The sequence below is a fragment of the Eulemur rufifrons genome, chromosome 7, assembly GCF_041146395.1.
Source record: "Eulemur rufifrons isolate Redbay chromosome 7, OSU_ERuf_1, whole genome shotgun sequence".
Taxonomy (NCBI): Eukaryota; Metazoa; Chordata; class Mammalia; order Primates; family Lemuridae; genus Eulemur; species Eulemur rufifrons.
Genome location: NC_090989.1, coordinates 154111500 through 154133597, shown reverse-complemented (window position 1 = coordinate 154133597; position 22098 = coordinate 154111500). Strand labels below are relative to the sequence as shown.

Below are 22098 nucleotides of genomic sequence, written 5' to 3'. Positions count from 1 at the left end.
TGATCTGGTCATCACAAACTCCTAAGAAAGAGGTAAGTTGCCAGAGCCTTATTCTGAAGCAGCAGTTTTGTCCTGAGAGATACCAACCCCTTTAACATTTCTTCTGATTCCATGGAATGCTTTCTAAATTTATATATATATATCCCTGGCAGTATGGATGCATAGTTTTCTAAATGCAGGATTTGCCTCTGAAATGTTCTTTAATATTTCATTGGCTGTGAGTCCATCAGGCTCCACCATTTATGTTTCTATATATAAAGGCTCTCCCAGATGGTTAAAGCCAGGGGGCAGATTTCTCTCATAGAAAAGAAATAGAGCAGCAAGGACAAAAGGGCAACAGGCCAGGTGCTGCCTCAACAAACAGCAGCATTGTGCAGTCATAACCTCCCCTTGTCACTAAGCAACAAGAAGTTGACCTCCAGAGATTCTTTCCTCAGACATAACCTCAAAAAGACAAGAGGAAAGTTTGCTCTTTCAGCTCCCTTCCTGGAAAGATGCAAAGTGCTTTAGTAGGCTCCTGGGTAAGAATGTGCTTTATAGTTAATCCTGGCCCCTCACCCTCAGGTTGTACCTGAAATCTGAGTGAAGTGAAAAGGGTTGCATCCAGCATCCAGCCTAGCCTGGTGGAGAACCTTGAGCTGCCCACTTCCCCTCCACCATCCTGAAGTCACCCCTGGAGGCTGCATAGTCTTCCTGACACTATGCCCCCTTACATGCATCCTGGTCTCCTGCAAGCGATATGAAACTCCTAGTCCTCTGGCCACCCCGTTTTATTCCCAGTTTATTGTTTGATTCCCCCCTTCATGCCCCCTGCCAAGCTTCTGGAATTTGACTGCTCTCTAGTCTGGTAACATTTTGAGGGAAAAGACTGTGTTTTTGTCCATCTGTATTTCCCATGCCCAGCCCCATGCTTGGAATACCGTAAAGGTCCAGTAAATACAGTTGAACTAACCTGAATAGAAGGCAAAGGGTTCTTGACAGATAGCAGAGGAATGGACAGACAAGTAAAGAGACTCAAGTCTTCAGTGGGATGAAAAGATAGGGGCTTCCTAGACCTGCTGAGGAGCCCACTGTGATTGTCAGAGGCCAGGCTCGGGGCAGGTTCCTCTGCTCAAGAGTTATGACTGTGAAGGACCAGACACATCTATCCTCTCTACAGAGAACACAGGACAAAGAGGTTGGGCCAAAGGAGTTCCCAGACCGGTATTCACCTAATGACATTGGCACAATATAGCCCCTTCTTGGAACCCTGATAGGTGTTCATTTCTGTCTTCTGCCAGTGCATTTTTCTGAAATTCTCTCCAGAAGATATCCTCTGTTGGTGAAATTTTCTTTTTGGAAAGTTTATCCCTTGCTTGGGTGCTCCAGTTTCAGGGGGTGCCCCTTTTACTCCAGAATAGAAGAGTGTGTGGCAAATGAGTATTCACAATTTTGTCAATAGAGGCAGAAGGAAGATCCATTGGACCTTCTCTCATCAGGGACTCTTGATCGGGGAGGACAACAAAGGAGACTTCTTCTCAGACTCCTTAAGGAAGGGCTATACCACTGGATAGTGGTCCTGCCTACAAAACTCTGCTCTGAGTGAATGGTACCCCTTTCCCACACACTCATAGCCCTCCCAAGTGGGTCAGTGCAGCTGAAGCCAATTGTCCTAATGATACATGGAGACGCTTCTCTGCTGGCCCCTCTCCAGGAGTGTCCCAATTCCTCAGATTCTTTCTGTTCTGTCAGGAATTCTCATAAGGGGCTTTTGACCAAGCTTCCCTAGAACCTTCAGATGGGGTCCTGAGATCTGGGGCCCAGGGTGGCGGTTTGAGAGGGATTACCCTCAGGCCTTTTTTGTTATAGCACAACAGTGGCTTCTATGGGCACTACAGAAGCCAATTCAAGAGTGAAAGTGCTGGAGAATACCGCCTTGCAGCCAAACCCCAGCCTCCAGCAGTGTTCCTGCAGCGATGTCAGGTACAAGGCATCCCTGAGGGAAATGGGGGTAACTAGGCCAGTTCCTGCCTCTTCTAGGAACCAAAAGCATCATCTCCAACCCTTCCACAGCTGGACTGACACCTGGGACCAGCAAATACCTGGAACAGGCATGAAATTTTGCCCCTCTTCCCTAAAATGTCAGATCTTCCCCCTACAGGCAGGGTGACAAAGAGTGGGTGCCAAACTAGACAGTCTTGCTCACTGTCCCTTCTAGATGGAGGAATGGTCAGGGCCCAGACGGGGTGGGTAGCTTTGGAGAGAGAACCTCCAGAACCCATGACATAAGCCTTGAATTTTGCTGACAACTTCAGGTTCCTTGATGCCACAAAAGCCCATCATCCAGGGCTGGGCACGGTGGCTCACGCCTGTAATCCTAGCACTCTGGGAGGCCGAGGCGGGTGGATTGTTTGAGCTGAGGAGTTCAAGACCAGCCTGAGCAAGAGTGAGACTCCGTTTCTACTAAAAATAGAAAGAAATTATCTGGTCAACTAAAAAATATATATAGAAAAAATTAGCCGGACATGGTGGCACATGCCTGTAGTCCCAGCTACTCGGAAGGCTGAGGTAGTAGGATCGTTTAAGCCCAGGAGTTTGAGGTTGCTGTGAGCTAGGCTGACGCCACAGCACTCACTCTAGCCCGGGCAACAAAGCAAGACTCTGCCTCAAAAAAAAAGAAAAAAAAGAAAAAAAGCCCATCATCCAGCCCATAGGCAGCCTCACAGTACAGGGCCTCTTAGACAGAGGAGGCCTCCTCTGGTCAGGGAAGTAGTGCAGGAGGCAGCTGGGTACTGGCCTGCACATTTGACCAGGGAAGACTGGAACAGAAATGATGGCAGAGGCAGCCTAGAGAGGCTGGAACAGGCTTTCATGAATAGCAGAGGGATGCAGGGTCCCAGGCCCTTCACTGCTTACAGGCCTGGAGACAAGGAGGGGTACTGTGCACCATATGTCAGGGTCCCAACAGTAAAAAGCATACTCAAAACAGGAAAACTCAGGAGGGTGTATTTACTAAGGAGTAGGCATGGAGGCCTCAGGAAAAGGCAGTCTCACAGGCTGGTAACAACCAAATGGTCAGTACCACTGGGCCGAAAGGGACAAGGGGGAAGCATGGTTCCTAGAACCCAGAAGGAGAGAGAGAGGTGTGAATAGGGTCGCACTGACAGGAGCAGTGATCCTGTGTAAAGAGACAGAGCCATATGGGAGCTGGCTGGGAGAGAGCCAGGAGAAGAAATGCTTATGTGCACATGTAGTAGTAACTTTCATTGGGTGTCAGGCAGGGGAGGAGGGAATGGGTATATGCACACCTAATGGGTGCAATGTGCACCATCTGGGGGATGGATATGCTTGAATCTCTGACCTGGGCGGGGCAAAGGCAATATAAGTAACCTAAACATTTGTACCCCCGTAATACGCTGAAATAAAAAATAAAAAACTAAAATTTAAAAAGTAAATTGCCCAAGATAATACTAAAACTAAAGAAAAAACAAAAAAACAAAAAAACAAACAAAAAACCCTCGAATCAATGGGAATCAACAGGTTATCCTGCCACTGTAGGAATAATGAATTTCCAGTCAGAGATGCCTCCAACAACAAAGTCGTCTGCATTCTAGGGCTGTGTACAATTCGGTAGCTGAGGATAGAAACAAAGGAGAAATTAGGGGGTCAACTGGAAGTTGCTCCAGGTTACCAGATTTTTCTAAAATTGAAACTTTTATTGAGATGATTATAGATTCATAAACAGTTGTAAGAAATAACAGAGATCTCTTCTATGTTTTGCCTGGTTTCCCCCAATAGTAACATTGCAAAGCTATAGTATAATATCAGGACCAGGACATTGACATTGATGCAATCACCAGTCTGGTTCAGATTTCCCCAGTTTTACTTGTACTCATTTGTGTGTGTGTGTATGTGTGTGTGTGTATTAAGACCTATAACATTTTATCAGTTTTACTTGTATTTGTGTGTGTGTGTATTAAGACCTATGAAATTTTATTACCTGTGTAGGTTCATATAACTACCACTACAGTTAAGATATTGACCAACATTACAAGGATCCCTAGTGCTGCCCTTTTATAACTTCACTCACTTGCCTCCCACTTCTCCACCTCTTCTTCCTTGTCCCTAACCACCAATCTGTCCTTTATTTCTAAAGTTTTGTCACTTAGAAATGTTATATAAATGGAATAACACAGTAGGCAACCTTTGGAGATTGGCTTTTCTTGCTCAGCATAATTTCCTAGAAATTCATGCAAGTTGTTATGGGTATCAGTTATTTATTTCTTTTCATTACTGAATAGTATTCCGTGGTATGCATGTACCAGTTTGTTTAACCATTTACCTATTAAAGGATATCTGAGCTAATTCCAGTTTTTTTGACTTATACAAATAAAGCTGTTATGAATGTGTACAGATTTTTGGGTGAACATAAGTTTTTGTCTTTCTGGGATAAATGCCCAGGAATACAATTAATGGGTCATATGGTAGTTGCATGTTTATTTTTTTAAAGAAACTGCCAAACTGTTTTCCAGAGTAACTGTACCATTTTACATTTCTACCAGGAATGCATGAATGATCCAGTTTCTCTGTATTCTCACCAACATTTGCTGTTGTCTCTAATTTTAATTTTAGCCATTCTGTTAGATGTGTAGTGATATCTCATTGTGGTTTTAATTTTCATTTCCCTGATGTTTAATGATGTTGAACATTTTTTCATGTGTTATCTGCCATCTATATATCATTTGCAGTGAGGCTTCATGTTGTTTGCCTATTTTCTAATTAGATTGTTTGTTATTTTACTGTTGAGTTGTGAGTGTTCTTTATATATTCTAAATACTAGTTCTTTGTTGAATATGTGATTTGTAAATATTTTCTCCCAGTCTGTAGCTTGTTTTTCATCCTCTCCACATAGACTTTCACAGAGTAAAACTTTTAAAAGTTTTGATGAGATCCAGTTTACCAATTTTTTCCTTTATGGCTCCTACTTTTGGTATCAAGTCTAATAACTCTTTGCCTAGCTCTAGATTCTGAAGATTTTCTATGCTTTTTTGTAAAAAGGCCCTGAGTTTTTAACTCCCATTGTGTCAGCTTGCTTTATGAGGAATGAGCGGTAAGACTGGTCAGCTTCCAGCCTTCTTCGGGCTTTCATTCTGTTTGGAGACTGCTACCGGCTATCTAAGGCAGGAGGTCCTAAGAGGGGAGCTTGTTAAAGATACATACAACAGGCTATACCCTAAAAATTGTGGTTCAGGGATTAAAGATAGAGCCAGCCCCTGCATTTTATCTGGGAACATGCTGTCAGCCATTGGTCATACCTCCAACCCAGCCAAGCCTGAACTCACCAGATCAGGCCACTTCAGGTCTGCAACAGAAGCTGAATGGCTGGGGAGGGGATCACTCAGGGGCAGAGGCCAAGCACGAAGGCAAGGAGATGGTCTTGGGAGAGATTCCTGCCAATCTCTGGAGGCCTAAGAGATAGTCTTTCTCTGCCTCGGGATAGGGCAAGGCTTTCTGGCCCTAATTGAGACAAAGGAAATACCCTGGTCCAGGACCTTCTATTCCAGTTCATTGATTTAACAGCAAACATTTATTGAGCACAGTGCCAGGCCTTGTTCTCAGTGCTGGAGTTACAGATGTGAGCAAGGCAGACAATAACCTTTGCCCACATGTTTATGTTATAATGGGGGGCATCAGATGATAGGCAACATCATAATATATAATCAGTGTGTTAGGGGGTGGAAAATGCAGAGTTGGGGTGATGAGACTACTGGCATAGTGCTCAAGGAAGGCCTCTCAAGAGGGAGGTGAGAGGGAACTGTATGGCCAGCAGAAGGAACAGGTGGTGCTAAGGCCTGAGGTGGGAGTACCTGGTGTATCTGAGGAAAAGTGGGGAGACCAGCATGTCTGGAGGTAACAGAAGGACCAATATCATATGGGTCTCATGGACCACTATGATGACTTTGGCTGTTACAAACAGGACAAACTGTTGTGGATTTTAAACAAACTGATGTGATCTGATTTATGTACTAACAATTATTCTGGCTGCTGAGAGGAAAATAGACTGAAGCGGCAAGCTTGAAAGCAGGGATACCAGGCAGGAAACTGTTGCAATGAGGAAAGTGGCTTAGACCAGGAAAAGCAGCAGGCATGCTGAGGAGGGATCTGATCCTGGATACATTTTGATGGAAGTATCAACAGGATTTCCTGGCATATTCAATGTGTGGGGTATGAGAAAAAAGAATCAAGGGGACTCGAGGTGTTTGGCAGGATCTAGCTGCCATGGCCTAAGCTGGTGAGGCTGTAGGTGGATTGGGTTTGGGGGTGATCCAAAGCTCATTCATGTCTTTGGAGATGGTCCATTAGGCATTGACATGGAGATGTGGAGTAGCCAGTTGCTACTCCACATTGAGTCTGCAGTTCATGAGAGAACGTGAGCTAGAGATAGAAATTTCAGTTTTCAGATGGCATTTAGGGCCAAGAGCCTGGGTATGCTGATGAAGGAGTAAGTGTGGACAGAAGGGAGGAGAAGACTGAAGTCCTGAGCACTAACGGGCCCAACATGAAACTCAACCACCACTGCTCCTCTGATGATGGCAGGATGTCCTGGTAGATGCTTCAGCCCCCTCCTCAGTCAGTGGCTTCCTCTTCAGGGCAAGTCCCCAGATGAGATACCCCAGGAGTGAAGTGCTGCTTTAATTTGTCTCTACTGTTTCAGCGTGTTGGCAGTTTAGCAGTTCAGGGGTAGTGGCTCCTGGCAGCTTCCCTCCATTGTAGGCCCTGAGGTAATTTCTTGTGGGGGGAGTAAGCATCATTTTCTCCATTCACCTTATTTCTCACTATCTTTCAAGGAGCCAGCACAGCAACACTTCTTCTCCAAGCATGACAACCGCACTTCCTTCGACAAAGTGAGTGCTGAAGAGAGGAAGAACGGGCAGTCCCCCAGCCTCGGTTTAAGTCAGGACAGAGGAGGTGGTAGGGTGGAGGGGATAAGATATTGAGGGAGGGCTCCTTATGCAACCAGAAGAGTGCCTGTCTTCCCCACAACCTTTCTTCTCTGGGAAACAGCCCATTCCCCAAATGGAGGCACCTCTGTTTTGGTTTCCTCCACCAGCTTGCCTGACAATGTGCAAATATCCTGAGGGCCACTGACTTTCTGGGTGCTTCACCCTGGAATGGAAGGCATCGCTAGGGAGACAGGCCGAGGAGGCCGGGGTACAGGACAGGCATCACCAAGCAGACTTGAGGTTAGGAGGGGCCCAAGGAGGTGCCTGGTGCCAGGACTGTGGGCCAAGGGCCCATACCGTTGAGGAGGGCCCCTACTGCCTACTGCAGGGAATCGGAAGGCGAAAAGACCTGGAGCGTTTGTGGCAGCGACACACCTTCCTGCGTTGGGCACCCTGTGAGACGGAGTTTCGCCAGCAAGGGCCCCTGGAATCTTCCTACCAGGCTGATTTCCGGCCAGGCCCAGGACTCAGTGGCCTCCCCCAGCGCCTCGTCCACTTTGTGCAGGTCCAGCCTCCCCGTGCCAGCACCACCTACCAGCAGAACTTCTGCCAGCCATCCCGGGGTGGTCACTGTGGTAGTGACAAGGTAGGGCCCCAGACATCAGTCACCAACACACTGCCTGACATCCTAGGGATCCCGAGACCCAAGCTGCTGCAGCACTACCTTCATGCTGGGGTCTCTGAGTGTCTAAACTGGTCCAAAGCATTAAACAATGACAGCTGACACAGCAGCTTATCCATACTTGCAGAGGTCTCAGAGGCTGGATAGCAGTGGTGTTGCTGCCAGGCCCTGTGCCTGGCTCCCATGGCACTTGTGCCCATGGTGTGTGTACTGGGCATGGGAGGTGTTGTCCAGGGAGCCCTGACACTGAGTGAGAAAGGATAAAGCCTGCAGGAGGCTAAGAATCCAAGAGAGTTGCCAGGACTGTGGGCCAAGGGCCTGTACCGTTGAGGAGGGCCCTTACTGCCTGTTGCAGGAACTCAGAAAGTGGAAAAGCCACAGCAGATGGATTCCAGGGCCCCAAATACTTCTTGTTCTTGCAGCAGACTCAGCTGTGAGCCCCTTGTACTCAGTGTAGCTGCAGGGAGAGCAGAGCCAAAGGCCCCTAGTGGTGGGCAGCAAAGGTTGGAAGAGCAAGGGTTGGCCACAGGAAGCTCCTGCCCGTGAGGGGTTTAGTGGGTGGCCACACAGCCCTGACCAAGAGATGGCTGCCCCAGAGCTGGGACAGAGGGAGACCACCCCTCCCTGTGGGGATGAGCAGAGACCTTGAGGAGACACAGTGTGACTTGGACCTGGAAGTCATTCTAACCCTATGGTGTTGTGTTGTTGTTATTTTCTTAACACTTTTCTAGTCATCCCTTTCAGTGCCCTCTAACATTCAGGACAGTAGGGGAAGGCTGTTATCCCATGTCACCAAAGGAGAAGCTGAAGCTTAGATGGGGCTAAGACATCAGATCACTCTGAGGACAGAGACCAGATCCAAGAGGTTCCCTCTGGACCCTCATCTCTGGGAGCATTGAGGAGGACAGGGGCTGTAGAGGCAACATGGGAGTCCACACCAGGGGCTACACACCAGATTTTAGCAGCACTTTTACTTCCACATCCAAAGTTCCTGGGTCCTCACAACAGCCCTGTGAGGTAGGAAGGGCAGTAAGGTTTCAGAGATCCCCATTTACAGTTGAGGATGCTGAGGCACAGAGAGGTGAAATGACTTGCCCAAGGTCATACAACCAACAGTGTAGAGGGCCCAAAACCAGCATTCCTCTGGCCCTCTGGCAGTTCCCAAATCCTCTCCATTCCCTCTGTGTCCCTCACCCTCTCTAAATTCTCCTGGGTCTAACAGGGACCCTCAAGGCAGGTTGGCAGCTGGCATTTTTCAGGAATGGCCACTGGGGTAGGCCTGGTCAACTACAGATAGGCACTGACCCTGTGCGGCATGAGGCCAGCTCTCCCCTCTCCCCACTTCCCAGCTGGACAGAGGGCCTCGTAGGATCCAGGGCAAGGGTGGAGCTATGCATGGTCCATGAATGCATGGTGATAAAGGTAGGTACACATGGTAAGCATATGTGTGTCCTGCACTAAAGACAAAGGCTCCCCTAACCCAAGTCCCCAAGGCAGTGTTTCAAGTGCCTGCTTCTGTGCCTCTCTCATCCCACAGAGCCACAGTGAGTGTCCTTGGCAGCAAAAGGAGCCATAGACATCTGCCTCTGGCACTGAGTAGACAGGTCTTTTCAGGCCTTCAGACTCCATCGTGCAGACACAGTGCCTCCACAGCTTGACTGGGACCCTGGGCCACACCCCCAATAACAAACAGCCGGGACCCAGCCTGTAGGCTAGAGCAGGAGCAGCGGGCTGTGGGCATGGCAGGCAGTGCCTCCCAGCGCCGCCGTGCAAGGCTGAAGCTCTCCACGGAGCCCAGAGGGCATGGCTGGTTTCCTGCAGGAAGGAGACAGAAGGTTGTTAAGAGGCACAGGCTAAAGGGGCTCCAAGCCCTTTTGCTCCCTGAGCCCAGAGAACAGTCCAGTAGGTATCATCCCCAGATGAGCTATCAGTGCCTTGTTCTTCATTGTCCCTGTTTATCATTTGTTTTCATTCATTCATGTTTCTATTTGTGCACTTGGCTGGGCATTCAGTAGTCATTTGTCCTGCTTTTGTCTCCTAGGCCTCTGCTGGTACAGAGCCCAAGTCAGGTACTAGGGGATACCCTGAGAGGAGACCAGGCAGACCACACCCTGCCGGTTTCATTGGTAGGGAAAGGAGCTCACAAAACCCTGACCCCTGGAGAAGGGCAGAAAGTGATGCTCATGCTGGGGGTACTCTTTCCTGTCTTGAGCCTCCTTCCTCTCTCAAGCCCCACAGAGACTTACCAAGGCCCCCAATGGCCACAATGTGGCCCCCAAGGGAGCCAACCACAAAGTCAGCCCTCTTATCTCTCATGCGCAGGCTTCGAGGCAGCTTGGTCCATGACCCTGCAGGAGAGGGGAGATCGGTTCTAATCACATAACTACTACGCCCCTCCATCCCACGGAGAGTGGGAGGATAGCCAGGATAGCCACTGCTCACCATGTTCCAGGTCAAACATCTCCACAGTGTTGACAAAGTGTGGGCGGGAGTAGAAATTGTGGGGCCCAGGCTGCTGCAGGCCACCCAGGCTAAAGACACTGCCTTCGGCCATGGCGCAGCCAGCAAAGGCCCGGCGGCTGGGCAGGCTTGGGTGCCGGGTCCAGGTACAGGCCTCCAGATCAAAGGCTTCAAAAGCAGTCACTGGGAGCTTGCCTTGGCGGCCCCCTGTCAATGAAATTGGGGCACCTGGGAGGGAGCCCAGGGGACTTGGTGGGCTCCTCACCAGGTTGCTGATCTGCCTGGCCCAGCCTCCTATACCCAGCTATGTGCACACTTGCACATGGATCAACCACTCCAAGACCCTCAGGCACTGGGGTTTGGTTTTTCAACCCCAGCAGAACCACCGAGGTCAGAGCCTCAGAACAGGCCTGGATCATCCCAGCGAAGCTTCTCTTGTTCTGCCATCCTGGACTGAGCCTGATCCCTATGCCAGCCAACCTATGGGGATGAGGACTTCTGGACTCTGAGCCCCTTTCTCACATCTCCCAGGGCCTTACCCAAGACATAGATCTTGTTCCCGTGCAGGAAGGTGGAGGCCCCGTAGCAGGGTGTGGGCATGGAGGGTAGCGAAAGCCAGCAGTCCCGGCGGGGCTCATATACCCGTACCTGGGCCTGGGGGGCTGTGTCAGAGCCCATTCCCCCCAGAGCATACACCATACCATCTGCATAGAAAAGAGTAGTTCAGACTGCACCCCAGCCTGGCCAGGGCACCACACCCTGACAGTTGCCCTGGTCAGGGCTGGAGACCCATGTGTTTGTGGCACCCCTCTCCAGCAGCAGAAACCCTACTGCCTGCCTAGAGTGGGGGCTGGGAGAGCTGGGATTCCCATTCTGGCCAGGGCCCCTCTGAATGAAGAGCAGGAGGCAGCCGATCTAATTATAATCCGTCTCTGTCTCCCTGGAGACACTATGGCAACGGAGTCTGGCATCCAAGCAGGGCTGGCCTGGACCGGTGGTCAGACCTGGAGGCCAAAAGGTGGAGGCTCCCCTTAGGGGAGGAGGCTGATGGGTGGTTTAAGCCAGGGGTGGGGAGTGTATGGGGACCTGCTCAGCATGGAGCTCAGTCTGGGGAGGGGGCTCTGGAGATCAGTTGGGGGTAGGGCTGGGAGAGGGGATTGGGTCCGCAAGGTAGAGGTGTTAGCCACAAGCCTTCTGCTCCAGGAACCTTGACAGCACCTCTGTACCACACTCTTAAACTAAAGTAGGTTCTTGCCCTCTGTTAGGCCCTCAGGGTCAGCTAGGGGCATGTCTGGGGGACTTGGGATGAAGGGCCAGTCAGCTAGGGGCTTCCATGGCAACCATGTCCCCAAGTCAGCTTGGCCTTTGTCCACATCAAGCTCCCTGGTGTGTGTGGAAGGGAGAGAGGAGTCAAAACACTTCCCAGGCTCTGAGCCAAGGCCCTCCTCCCCTCCCCCACCCCAGACTATTTATAACCCCAGGAGTCTTTAGGCCATCCTGCCCCTTGTCTCTTAGAAATGAGGAATGGTGCAGGGATGTGGCTGGGGCCTCCCATCATCCTGGGGGTCAGCCTGGGTTCTGCCTCCCACCTCATAGCCAGAAAAGGCAGTTAACAGAAGGCTGCCATAAGCCTATCTCAAAGCTAGGCTGGAGAAGATACAGGAGGCAAGGCCACGTCCAGGGCATTCATGCAAAAATTACAGCTCTTGTTTAATCTCTGAGGGTAAGGTACTAAGGAGAGAATGGAGGGTGTTGGGGCACCTGAGGGGCCTTCCTCGGGAGGCCACTCACCTCTCTCCACAGTTGCAACCCCCATGGCTGCTTGAGGGAGGGTGGCCCGACGCTCCCAGCGGCCCTCATCAGCCAGGAAGGCCTCCACAGCAGCTACTGGACTTTGGACCTCATCCACGCCACCCACCACTAGCACCTGCTTGCCCAGAACCACAGCAGCTGCGCCAGCCCGGGCAGTGGGCAGGGGCGCCAGTGCCAGCCATGTGTGTGAGGCCATATCCAGTGTCTCAGCAGTGTCCAGGGGCAGTCCAGCTTGGCCACAGCCCCCCAACACCAACAAGTGCCCATCCTGGTGTGCCACTGTGCCATATACCCGGCAAGTGGGCATTGGGGGGAACACCTGCCAAGCAAAGGCCCGACCACCTCCTGCAGCCATGACTCTCACTGTCAGTGGCAGGCCATGCTATCTGCTCAGGCTACAGGCCTCACTGGGGAGGCATCATAGGGCCTCATGTTGATTCTGCCAGGGCCACAAGGGGATGTCTGACCAGTCCAGAGACCTTGCCTTCACCTGGAGAAAAGAGGTAAAACAAAGGGTCAGTGCCACTGACCAGCCCCTCAGGAAACAGATGAGCAGCCTGTAGTTGACAGCAGGGCTAGCCCAAAATCACTGGTGGGAAAGGCAGGGGGAGGACCCACTCCCTCTGGCTAGCACACCACTAAGGAGGCCGTCCTGGAGGTGGGAGGACAGACCTCAGACAACTTTCCTCCTTCCTATAGGGGCATGAGGGACTCTACTCCCCACCCCCTGACCATTTGGAGCAACCGGGTCAAATCTGGATCTAGGTGGGAGGTAAGGTGACAAGAATAGGACTTTCCATCCTAGACCCCTTCCTTTCCCCTCAACAATCCTCACCCTGGTTCTGCGTGAGTCCTACTTGTTTCCTCCCCTTACTGGCTTTCAGTGTGCCCGGGGCAGTCTGAGATCCTGCCATCAGGGTTCCCACACTGGTGTCAGGGGCCAGACTCCTGAGTTATCCTTATAACAGCCTTGGGGCCATTCCACAGGGTTCATCCATTCCCACCAGCAAAAGGCCAGGGTCAGGGGTGTCTGGGACCGAGGTGGGTGGGGAAGGCTGGATACTAGGGTTCCACACCCTCCCCTTGAGGTCCACCCTCAGAGGTTTGCCCATGTCCAGCCCCCAGAGGCCAGTCTCGCTGGTGTCTAGAAGAGTCGGGGCTGACTTGGGAATCTCATGAGCACAGGACTCTAAGGATCCCAGAGTCCAGGGCGTTTTCAGCAGGAATGAGCAACTAGACATTTGGGTCCTCTCATGGCAGATCCCCCAAGGTCCCCATCCTCCCTTTTCCTTCCGGCTACACTCCTGGACCCCTGGCAGGAGGGCCTCCTGGCCCCAAACTTCCAGCTCGAGGAGGTGGTGGGGATGGGTCTGGGCAAAAGCGCTTGGGGCTCTGCGCCCCGCGCCCCAAACTTCCCCTGAGCATGGCTCCCGCGGGACTCACCGGCCAGGGCTCCAGTGACGCCAGGGCACGGGGTCGGCCGTTCCGCCTCCGCTGACGCCGAATCTGGCTGGGGCTGTAGCTGAGCTCCAGCGGGCCCCCAGCTCGGCTCCGGCGCGGGGCGGGGCTGGATCAGGTCCGCCCCTCGGCCCCCCCTCCCCACGCCGACTCAGGGAAACCTCCTCCTCCTGCTGCCTTAACCCTGCACATGCCGCGGCCAGAGCAGGGCGCGTGGACCCACGGTCACACGCAAACGGACAAACGGACACGTGGACACTGGGTCTGCCAAGATTTAGGGTCCGACCTTGGGCGAGGGTAGAAATGAGGCAGCGGTGAGAGGCACAAAACGTGTAGGGCGAGGGGTCGATCCAGCAGGACCCAGCTTGCGTGCAGCAGCTATAGAGCCAGCCGGCAGAACCTAGGGGTTTGAGAGGCCGGCGCCCGCCCACAGCCGCTGAGCTCGCAGAAGCCCAATGACGGACTTCGCTGCGGCGCCCCCTGGAGGCTACTCGGGGCGTGGCCTGAGCCTCTGGCGGGGGTGGCCAGGCACAAACGAGGCCCCAGAATAGGCCCTACCGTGCACTTGAGGCTAGTGGAGGGTGGAAGAGCAGAGAGTGCCATCCCCAGGGCCTGACAGGCCCTTCCATAAGCCTGGGTGGGGGGAATTCTTGGAGGGAGGGGTAACTCTGAGCAGCGGATGAACTAGAAGAGTCAGAGGCCAGGGGACCATTCAGGTGGATCACCATGGACTTACTCTGTAGGGCCTGAGACCTGGGCCACTCTGGGAGTCCAAGGCACTTTATAGCTGCCCATCTTTAGAGTCCTGGGCATGCCTCTAGCCAACCCTGGGCTCAGGCAAGAGAAAATTGGTGTGACAGGGGCCCACCTACCTCAGACCCAGACCCTGGCCCTGCCGCCTTCTGAGCATTCAGAGTATGAGCTGAGTCTTCAAGCTGAAGGCTCACTCGTACAGGTCATTGGTACCTGTGGGAAGAGGTCCTTTCAGTTGTCTGTCTGCTCACTGCCTTGTCCCCCTTTCATGGACAGAGCTTGTCTTAGCTGACCTGGAGACAAAGCAGACCTGGAGACAAAGATACAAGTGCATATAGTTAGTGTGGGAGGTGATGCTAGGGTATGCCAGCAGTGGCAAGGAGACAGGGAAAGCAGCCAGTAAAGGAGGTATCATCAAGCAACCACTAACTGGGACCAAATCCTGCTGGGGATTCTGGGAGCCAGTGGAGAACATGGGCCCTCAAGAGCAAGGAGGGAGCTGAGGTACTCATTCTCAAATCCCCATCGGTCATGGGTTGAGAGCTGTTGAAGGACATTCATTCCCTGGCCTACCTGACTTGTGGTCTTCCCAGAGTGTGGGTAAACCCTTGCCCATGACCTTTCAGGGGCTGCCAATTGGAGTCAGAGGGCCTGGACAAAAAGAGTGGTGCCAAGGCTGGTTACAGACCACACAGACCCTATCTAGAAGGCCTCCATCCTCCCATCCCACTTCACCCCAGACTTGCTTCTTACTTGGGGCACTGGTGCCAACCCCTATTGGGATGCTCATACTGTGCTGAGACTCCTTCACATTTACCACTGTTACCTTTCCAAGCTTTCTCCCCCTCTTTTCCAGCAATTAAGTACTTACAAACCACCTGCCTTTAGATACCTCCCAGCACCCCAAGACCCTCTCCCCTTCCTCCCCTCCAAACTCTTGAAGCCATCTGCCTTCACAGGCTCTACCTCCTTGTAATATGCCACCTCAGTCTGCTGCCATTGCTCCCTAAAATTTGCTCTTGCAAAAGTCACCATGGAATACCATATAGCTAAAACTAGGGGTTCCCTATGGCCCTTGTCTCAACTGAAATCTTGCTAGCATCTTCAAAGTTTCACCCCTTGTGACCTCACTTCCTCCTCTTGCTTGTCCTGACTCTTGCAATCTTTTTTAGGCTTTGCTTCCTCTCCCTTCCTTTTGAGTGGCCCCTCAAGATTCAACATTGGCTTTTCTCCCTGGCACATGTACCCCTCTCTTGGAGCATTCCCTCCCAAGCCACTGCTTTCATGCACATTTAGATCTCCACCAGATCTCTCTGCTCAGGTGGAGGGGGGCCCAGGGTCCACTTAGGATCATATAAGATGCCAGCTCGAGAGCAAGGGATGGATCTTGGGATCACCCTGTATTCTCTCTCCACCTTATGCTGTCTGATCCTATTTATGCCTGTAGAGTTCAGCATCCACCAAAGTCTGAGTCAAATCACACTGTGCTCTAATGAGTGCTCCCAAAGAGTTCTATCTGGGGCATCCTGGTGACCAGGAGGCAGAAGGTTCAGCTCTGCCCTTGGGGAGATAGGTACCCCATGATCCTTACCCCTAATCCCTACCACCACCTCCTCCCCGGTTCTCATGTCTGGAAGAAACACACCCAGAGGATGGACTTACCCTTCCTCATTCTCCATTTGCCCTTACCTCTGGACCGGACATCATCAGAAAAGGATCTTCTTTTCAGGACATACCTGGGCTGGTACCATCCCTGGAAGCTGGGCTCTGGCCCTTCATGGAAGTGGCTTCTGTTTGCCCAGCTAGGGGCAAAATACTGTTGGCTTCAGAGAAGCTATGAAAGACACTGGAATAGAAGCTGAGGTTGAATCAGTACTGAGAGTGAACAGCCAACCTTCAACCATGGACAGGGCCATAGATAGGGCTCACCCACAGTTGGGGGCTGGAAGCACCAAAGAGGGACTTCCTGATTATACTCTATACTTGGGACCCCACTCTTCCTTTCTCTCTAACAGGACAAGGGGCTAGAAACACTGACCCCAGAGGAGCAAGAGATTTTGCAGTTCCTGTTGGAAACCTTGGCAATGTTTGAAAACACTGAGGACCCCACCATCAGTGCTGAGGCCCTAGGAAGCTAAGGGGCACCAAGTGAGGCCTAGGGCACTGCTGAGGGGAGTGGGCACTTGTCTTTAGGGGTGTTTGGACCCCTCTGTATAGGCAGAGGAAATACAGAGCAGCCAGAGGATCCTGGAGTCATATGGGGAGGGAGGAGGGTTAATACCCAGTTCCTAAATGAAGCATCCAGCCACCCTCTTATGACTGCCAATAGACTTCCACATGACCCCAACTACCAAATGTGGCACCATTGCATGGGTCAGGGTCCAAGACTTGTGGCAGTATTTCTGCCTCCTGGCTCAGGCTCTGTCCCAACTACAAATACCTCCACTACCTCATCCATGAAACCAGGGCTCCTATGATGGCTCCCAAACTGGACTTGGGGACCCCTGACTAGAGGGGCCTTTGGTCAGAGCTGTGGAAACCATTCTGACTCCTCATCTGAAGTCATAGACTACTATATTTAATTTTGACCTGTGTCCTCTGAGCTGGTACTGCTTGGGCAATGAGTCCTGTAACCAGCACCCCTTTGCTGGCTCCAGGGCACAGGTTGAAAGACTGAGGTCCCAGACTCCTAGGCAAAAAGACAGGAATTCTGGACAGTGTTAAGACTGAAGGCAGGCCTTCCTACTATTGAGGGGCTATCTCTCCACTATACCTGTGTACACATGCCTGGGCAAGTATATTCAGGCCCACGGTGGTAAACTGGGGCTCACAGAATATACATGCATAGCTTTGGGCTTGTGTACAGCACTTGGGATCACATGTGCACACCAGCATTTCATTCCATGTGCAGTAGGCCCCATTCTTAGGAAGAGAGGAGGGACTGCTATCCTCAGAGAAAGCACCCTTAAGGCAAAACAAAGGAGCTCCCCTGAGACAGTCCCTGTCAGGGGGCACTCCTCTTTCACCCTCTGGTTAGGTGCCTGGGACAGAAGTGGGCCTTGTCAGTGGCTAAGGGAGGACTAGAGGGTGGAGAATGGCCTGCACCTTGCCAGGAGTCCCTCCCAGATGTTACTGCACTACCAGTACTCCTCAGAGAGGGTGTCAGACGACCCCTAATCCAGTCTTAGCCGGTCTCCAGTGTGTCCTGCGTGGGGCCGCGTCCAAGGGTTCCTGTGTTCCTTAGACTACCGCACAAGACCAGATGGGTCTGGAGCGGTCCCCGCAGCCACCACCTCCAAGCAGCCCTCCCTGGTACCTAATCTTCCCCCCTCCTGGACTTTGGGGGGAAATGGGGTCTCGGGGGTCAAGGGTCACTAGGGCGGGCTAGGTCCCGGAAGCGGAAGCGAGACACACTTCCGGCGCGCAGCGGGCGGCCATGTTGGAGCGGCGGAGGCGGCGCAGAGGCGCGTCTTGGGTCCCCGCGGCGGCGCCGGTAGGTTGGAGCCGCGGGCCTAGCCGCGCCGCGGAGGGGCGGCCCGCGAGGCTGCAGGGCGGACGGGTCCGCAGCCGACTCTTCGCGGACCCGCGTCCTCCGCCGGGCTGGCCGAGACCCCCACCCCACCCCCACCCCGCGCCCAGCGACTCCACCCTGGGGCTGCGCGGTCTCAGTCTGGCTGGCACTGCTCGACCCGCACATTTCGCTGCCGCCATGACCCCCGCCTCCCCTCCGTGGTTCGGGCCCTAGGGACGCGGTCTCCCAGCCCGAGGGCCCTGATCTGCCCCCACCCCCGATCCGCCCCCCATCTTCCGTCAACTTCCCCCGCCGGCCGCGGGGGCACGTGTGAAGGGAAGCTCGGGGCCCGGCAGCAGCCTCTGTTTCCGAAGCGTCTTGAAATCCCAGAAGACCTTTCCCGAGGGCCTGGCACAACCTGGGCAGAAGAGCCCCCAGGTCACCCCCAACATCTGTGCTGAGGGCATTTGGGGGTGGGAAATAGGTTCCTCTCTATTTATTCTACAGTTTACTGCCCTGGGAACTACACCCTCCAGAAAAAAAATTAATAAATGAACTAAAGTCACGTGCGAGGATTGTGCTTGGAGAATGGCCTCTGGGGAGGGGAAGTGCCTGAGACACCTGAGGATCCTAGAATGTTTCCAAACAAAGAGCCCATGGGTACTTTCTCCAGGGAATTCTGAAGACTTCATCTGCTCCATTAGGGCAGTGAGAAGAAGCTGCACAGATGGGCCTGATGGCCCCAGGGACCTGCCTTATCCCAGCTCATCTTTTAATGCTCCCCTGCAGTTGGAGAGTTGCCTCCTGCCTCTGGGAGCTCTCACATGTTGGATTATTAGATAATAGTCATGATTGATAGCCACAGCTTCTTCAAAAAAGCCTGGGACAAGTTGGGTGTTCCCAGATAGCTTTACTTGAGTTGTACCGAGGTCTGCATCCCTCCCAGCCCTAGGTAGGAAGGCTCAAACCTCCAATGTCCACTTGACTCACCATCCCATGTGAAGCTTTTGGCCCATTTTCCTCAGATCTTGGGCTCTTAGTCTGGCTGTCTGGTTACCTAAAGATATGTCATGAGCACCTACTACTTATCAGCCTTTTAGTTTCTGTTGAAGAAAAGTTTGGCCCTTTCCCTGGGATTGGTCTCCATGTGTCTGGAGCTAGGAATTGGGCTGCTGAGTTGCCTGTCTTAGGACTCTGAAAGCAGAACTTATGATGGGCAGGCAGATTCCTCTACCCAACCCCACCTCTGTACTTGAACACAAACAGGTGAAGAAACAGAGATGGCCATGGATATTAAGTGTAAGTCTGGGCCCTTTGGCCAACACTCAAGGCTCCTTTTTACTCTGCCCTGACCTGTTTTTCCAGCTAGACCCCCCAGCCCTGACCCCAGACCCCGTAGCAAGTGTGCCTTATTCTTTTTCATTTCAGAGCCATTACATTGGTTATTCCTCATTTCCATCTGGTTCTTTCCTATTCATCAGTCATATCTTAGCTAAATATTGCCTCTCTCAAGAATCCATTGGCAAGCTCAGCTGACCCCAGACCCCACACCAAGTGTGCCTTATTTCTTACTTTGGAGCCATTGCATTGGCTGTTCCTCATTTCCATTTGGTCCTTTCTCATTCATCACTCATATCCTAGCTAAGTATTGCCTTTCCCAGGAATCCTTCCCTGACCCATTGGCAAGCTGAACTGAGTGCCACTGTACACTCCCAAGAACCTTAAAGGTGGCTTTGTCTTGCCTGCCGCACTGGCCTCTTTGAGGACAGGGCTATTTGCCTGTGTTCCCAGGGCTGAAACTAATAGTAGGTTTCTGGTCTCAGAAAATATACAATTGAACTAAAAAATGGGCCAGACTTAAATCTTTCCAGGAACCCAGCAGTAGGGTGAATGGCTCTAACGTGCTTCTGAGTGTGTATCCTGAAGAAGCTGCCTGACCCATACCACCCTCCTCCCCCCGCCAACATGGTAGAGGGTCTGGAGACCAAGGTTTATACCAGGGAGTGGCTCACTCTGGCCAGGCCCCTCGGTGTCTTGGAGAGTGGGGGCCCTGATTGACTTATCTACCTGTTCTGGCCCCCTATCTCAGTGCCATTCTTATTGACTGTTTTCCTCTTGCCTTGGAGGTGCCACGCACTGGTTTGCGGATACCCAGGCAGATCTGCAGTGCCTAATGCCATGAGTGTGGTGGTGCAGCATGTGGAGGAAAAAGCTGTGCACTCCTGGTCGCGTATCTCCACGGCAGGGAAGAAGGCCCTGGAAGAGGCGCTGCTTGTCTTTAACCCCATGAGCCAGGATCTCAGTGCCACAGAGGCCCAGCTTGTGGCCTTCCTGCAGGGCCTCCGAGATGATGGCTTCCAACCTACCATCCTGCGCAGTGGTGATGTGTATGGCTATAGTTCATGCACAGCCAACCCCCCAAGCCAGACAAAGCTGCAAGCTCGTGCTCCCAACCCAGCTGCCACATCACCTCCAGCCAGTACTCCCCGAACTGCCATGCGGCTGCCCGCAGGCCGGGCTACACTGCTCCCTATGCCACTGTCTGGCAGACTGGCCAAAGCGTCCACACCAGCCCTTGCCAAGCATGCTACCACCAACCTACTATTGAGCTCCTTGAAGCAGTCAAGTGCCAACCGTGCCCGGGGTGCAGCGGTGGGTTTCCCCACCCACCTCTATCCAGGTGTCTACCCTGCCATGCGGCTCTCTGTTGTCCTTGAAGCCCTGGTTCCGCTCAAGACTCCCATGCCCTGCTTGGGTGCCAAGCACAAGGCACAGTCACTGCAGCTCTCGCTTGAGGACTCTCCTCTGAAACTGCGGAAAGGTTCAGGAAAGGGTCCAGGGAAACCCCGGTCTAAGGCTCCCAGAAAAACCACAAGCAAGGGCCCTAAGTGTCTGACTCGTAAAGGCCCCGGGGCTGGACCCCGACGAGGCACTGGGCTCCAGAGCAAGACCTACAAAGCCACTGGGTCCTTCAGTGGCCTGCAAATGAAAGGGAGATCTGCCCTGGGCACCAAAAGAGCCCAGGCCAAGGCAGTTCGAACACTAGCCAAAGCTGCCTGTGCCCAGGCCAAGGTGGCTCGAACACAGGCCAAGGCTGCCAAGGCCAAAGTAGCACAGGCCAAGGCCAAGGCCAAGGCCTCAAGAGCTAAGGCCAAGGCATCACGAGCTAAGGCCAAGACCGCACGGGCCAAGGCCAAGGCCATGGCGGCACGGGCCAGGGCTAAAGCTAAGGCAGTGCGGACCAAGGCCAAGGCCAAAACCAAGACAGTGCAGACCCAGTCCAGGGGCAGGGGCAGGCCAAAGGGGTCTGTTCAGGCTAGAACTGCAAGGAAGGACCAGAAAAGCCGCCCCGAGACTGTTGGACAGAAGAGGAAAAGAGCTGAGGAGGCAAAAGATCTTCCTCCCAAGAAGAGAACACGGCTTGGACCCCTATCTTCTAAGGCAAGGCTAGGGCCTGGAACAGCAAAGCTGCTGAAGTTTCGTGCCATAAAGGTGGATAAGCGCTCCTCGGATGACGAGGTGCGGCAGCGGGCTCAACGGATCCTCCGTATGAACCTGTCTCCTGTAATACGGCTCCAGCCGTTGCTGCCATATTCAGCACCCTGATTCCTTCACACAGCAATGTTTGGGGAAACAGCCCAGCTGTCTGTGTGGCCAGTGGCACAGTGTGCTATGCCTGAGGACTCCACAACCTCGAGGACTCTGGGTACCTCTCCAGGGCCCTGGCGGCCACCAGCCTCCTTTCAGAAACTGGAGGATGTGGTGTGGGTTGGGGTGGGTGGGCGGGCGGGGTGTTCTCATGGCGGGATGCACTGTGACTTGTTATTCAAGTTTTATGTCCACTGTTCCATCTATCACGTTTTATACCTTTCCACCTTCCAGTCTCCCTGCCCACCCTCCATGGTCTTTTTTGTGTGTGTGTGGCTGCTAGCAGGCCAGTTGGAGCATACAGGTAAAGTGGCCCCAGGAGCAGGCCTGCCAGAGAAAGGGTTGTGGGAGGGGCAGCTCCCATGCCCCTTAGGAGAGAAGGGGAAACTGAGGTTCTGGCTTCTGTGGCTGTGTGAGAGGCTTCCCCTGAGGGCAGGAGTAGAGCCACCATGAGGTAAGATACCTCCCTTTGAGGCTGCCCTGATTTATTATCCCGGCAGTCCAGTTCTTCAGGGAACCTTGCAGCCAGCAGGGAAGGGAGCCTTTGTGGTACTGCTCCCCAGGGACCAAGCAGACAGCCTGGCTGAAACCTTGGGGCTTTGCCTGGGCTTGTCTGGTGTGGGGCCAGGCCCGAAGGGGTTGAGACACCTCCCCCACTCTGCTCTCCCGGGAGGGAGTGGCTAGCTTCAACTTGGTGGCAAGGGACTGGGTATTGAGTCAGGACCTCAGAGCCTATTCTGGCTGACCAAAAAATTTTCTCTTTGGTTTAGTGGGGTACCTGTGATAGTGGAGCCAGAAGGGTTTCCCCAACTGCCTCATCACCAGTGCTTTCTGCATGGATTTCGAGTGTT

The 22098-nt window shown here is 52.9% G+C and overlaps 3 protein-coding genes across 3 annotated transcripts; 2 read left to right on the top strand and 1 right to left on the bottom strand.

Annotated features, from left to right (window-relative positions):
- Positions 1-408: 408 nt before the first annotated feature.
- On the top strand, positions 409-7709 carry CIMIP7 (ciliary microtubule inner protein 7). Its single transcript, XM_069473633.1, has 4 exons — positions 409-521; positions 1849-1962; positions 6828-6884; positions 7291-7709. Exons 1-4 carry the CDS (start codon positions 495-497, stop codon positions 7705-7707), a joined length of 615 nt encoding a protein of 204 aa, XP_069329734.1. The 5' UTR covers positions 409-494; the 3' UTR covers positions 7708-7709.
- An 849-nt stretch (positions 7710-8558) lies between these two features.
- KLHDC8B (kelch domain containing 8B) lies at positions 8559-13436 on the bottom strand. Its single transcript, XM_069473632.1, has 6 exons — positions 13321-13436; positions 11857-12367; positions 10605-10769; positions 10048-10272; positions 9852-9953; positions 8559-9420 (listed from the first exon to the last, which is right to left on the bottom strand). Exons 2-6 carry the CDS (start codon positions 12230-12232, stop codon positions 9224-9226), a joined length of 1065 nt encoding a protein of 354 aa, XP_069329733.1. The 5' UTR covers positions 12233-12367; positions 13321-13436; the 3' UTR covers positions 8559-9223.
- Positions 13437-17522: 4086 nt separating this feature from the next.
- CCDC71 (coiled-coil domain containing 71) lies at positions 17523-21366 on the top strand. Its single transcript, XM_069473631.1, has 2 exons — positions 17523-17581; positions 19726-21366. The coding sequence occupies exon 2, from the start codon at positions 19778-19780 to the stop codon at positions 21203-21205; it is 1428 nt and encodes a 475-aa protein (XP_069329732.1). The 5' UTR covers positions 17523-17581; positions 19726-19777; the 3' UTR covers positions 21206-21366.
- Positions 21367-22098: the final 732 nt, after the last annotated feature.

Excerpts from the sequence above, each read along its gene's own strand:
- CIMIP7 (XM_069473633.1), top strand. The coding sequence starts at position 495 with ATGCAAAGTGCTTTAGTAGGCTCCTGG. Across the intron at positions 522-1,848 it reads GTGCTTTAGTAGGCTCCTGG|CACAACAGTGGCTTCTATGG; the intron begins GTAAGAATGTGC and ends TTTTTGTTATAG. Across the intron at positions 6,885-7,290 it reads ACCGCACTTCCTTCGACAAA|GGCCCCTACTGCCTACTGCA; the intron begins GTGAGTGCTGAA and ends ACCGTTGAGGAG.
- CCDC71 (XM_069473631.1), top strand. The coding sequence starts at position 19,778 with ATGAGTGTGGTGGTGCAGCATGTGGAGGAAAAAGCTGTGCACTCCTGG.
- KLHDC8B (XM_069473632.1), bottom strand. The coding sequence starts at position 12,232 with ATGGCTGCAGGAGGTGGTCGGGCCTTTGCTTGGCAGGTGTTCCCCCCA. Across the intron at positions 10,770-11,856 it reads GGTTGCAACTGTGGAGAGAG|ATGGTATGGTGTATGCTCTG; the intron begins GTGAGTGGCCTC and ends TTTTCTATGCAG. Across the intron at positions 9,954-10,047 it reads GATGTTTGACCTGGAACATG|GGTCATGGACCAAGCTGCCT; the intron begins GTGAGCAGTGGC and ends CCTCTCCTGCAG.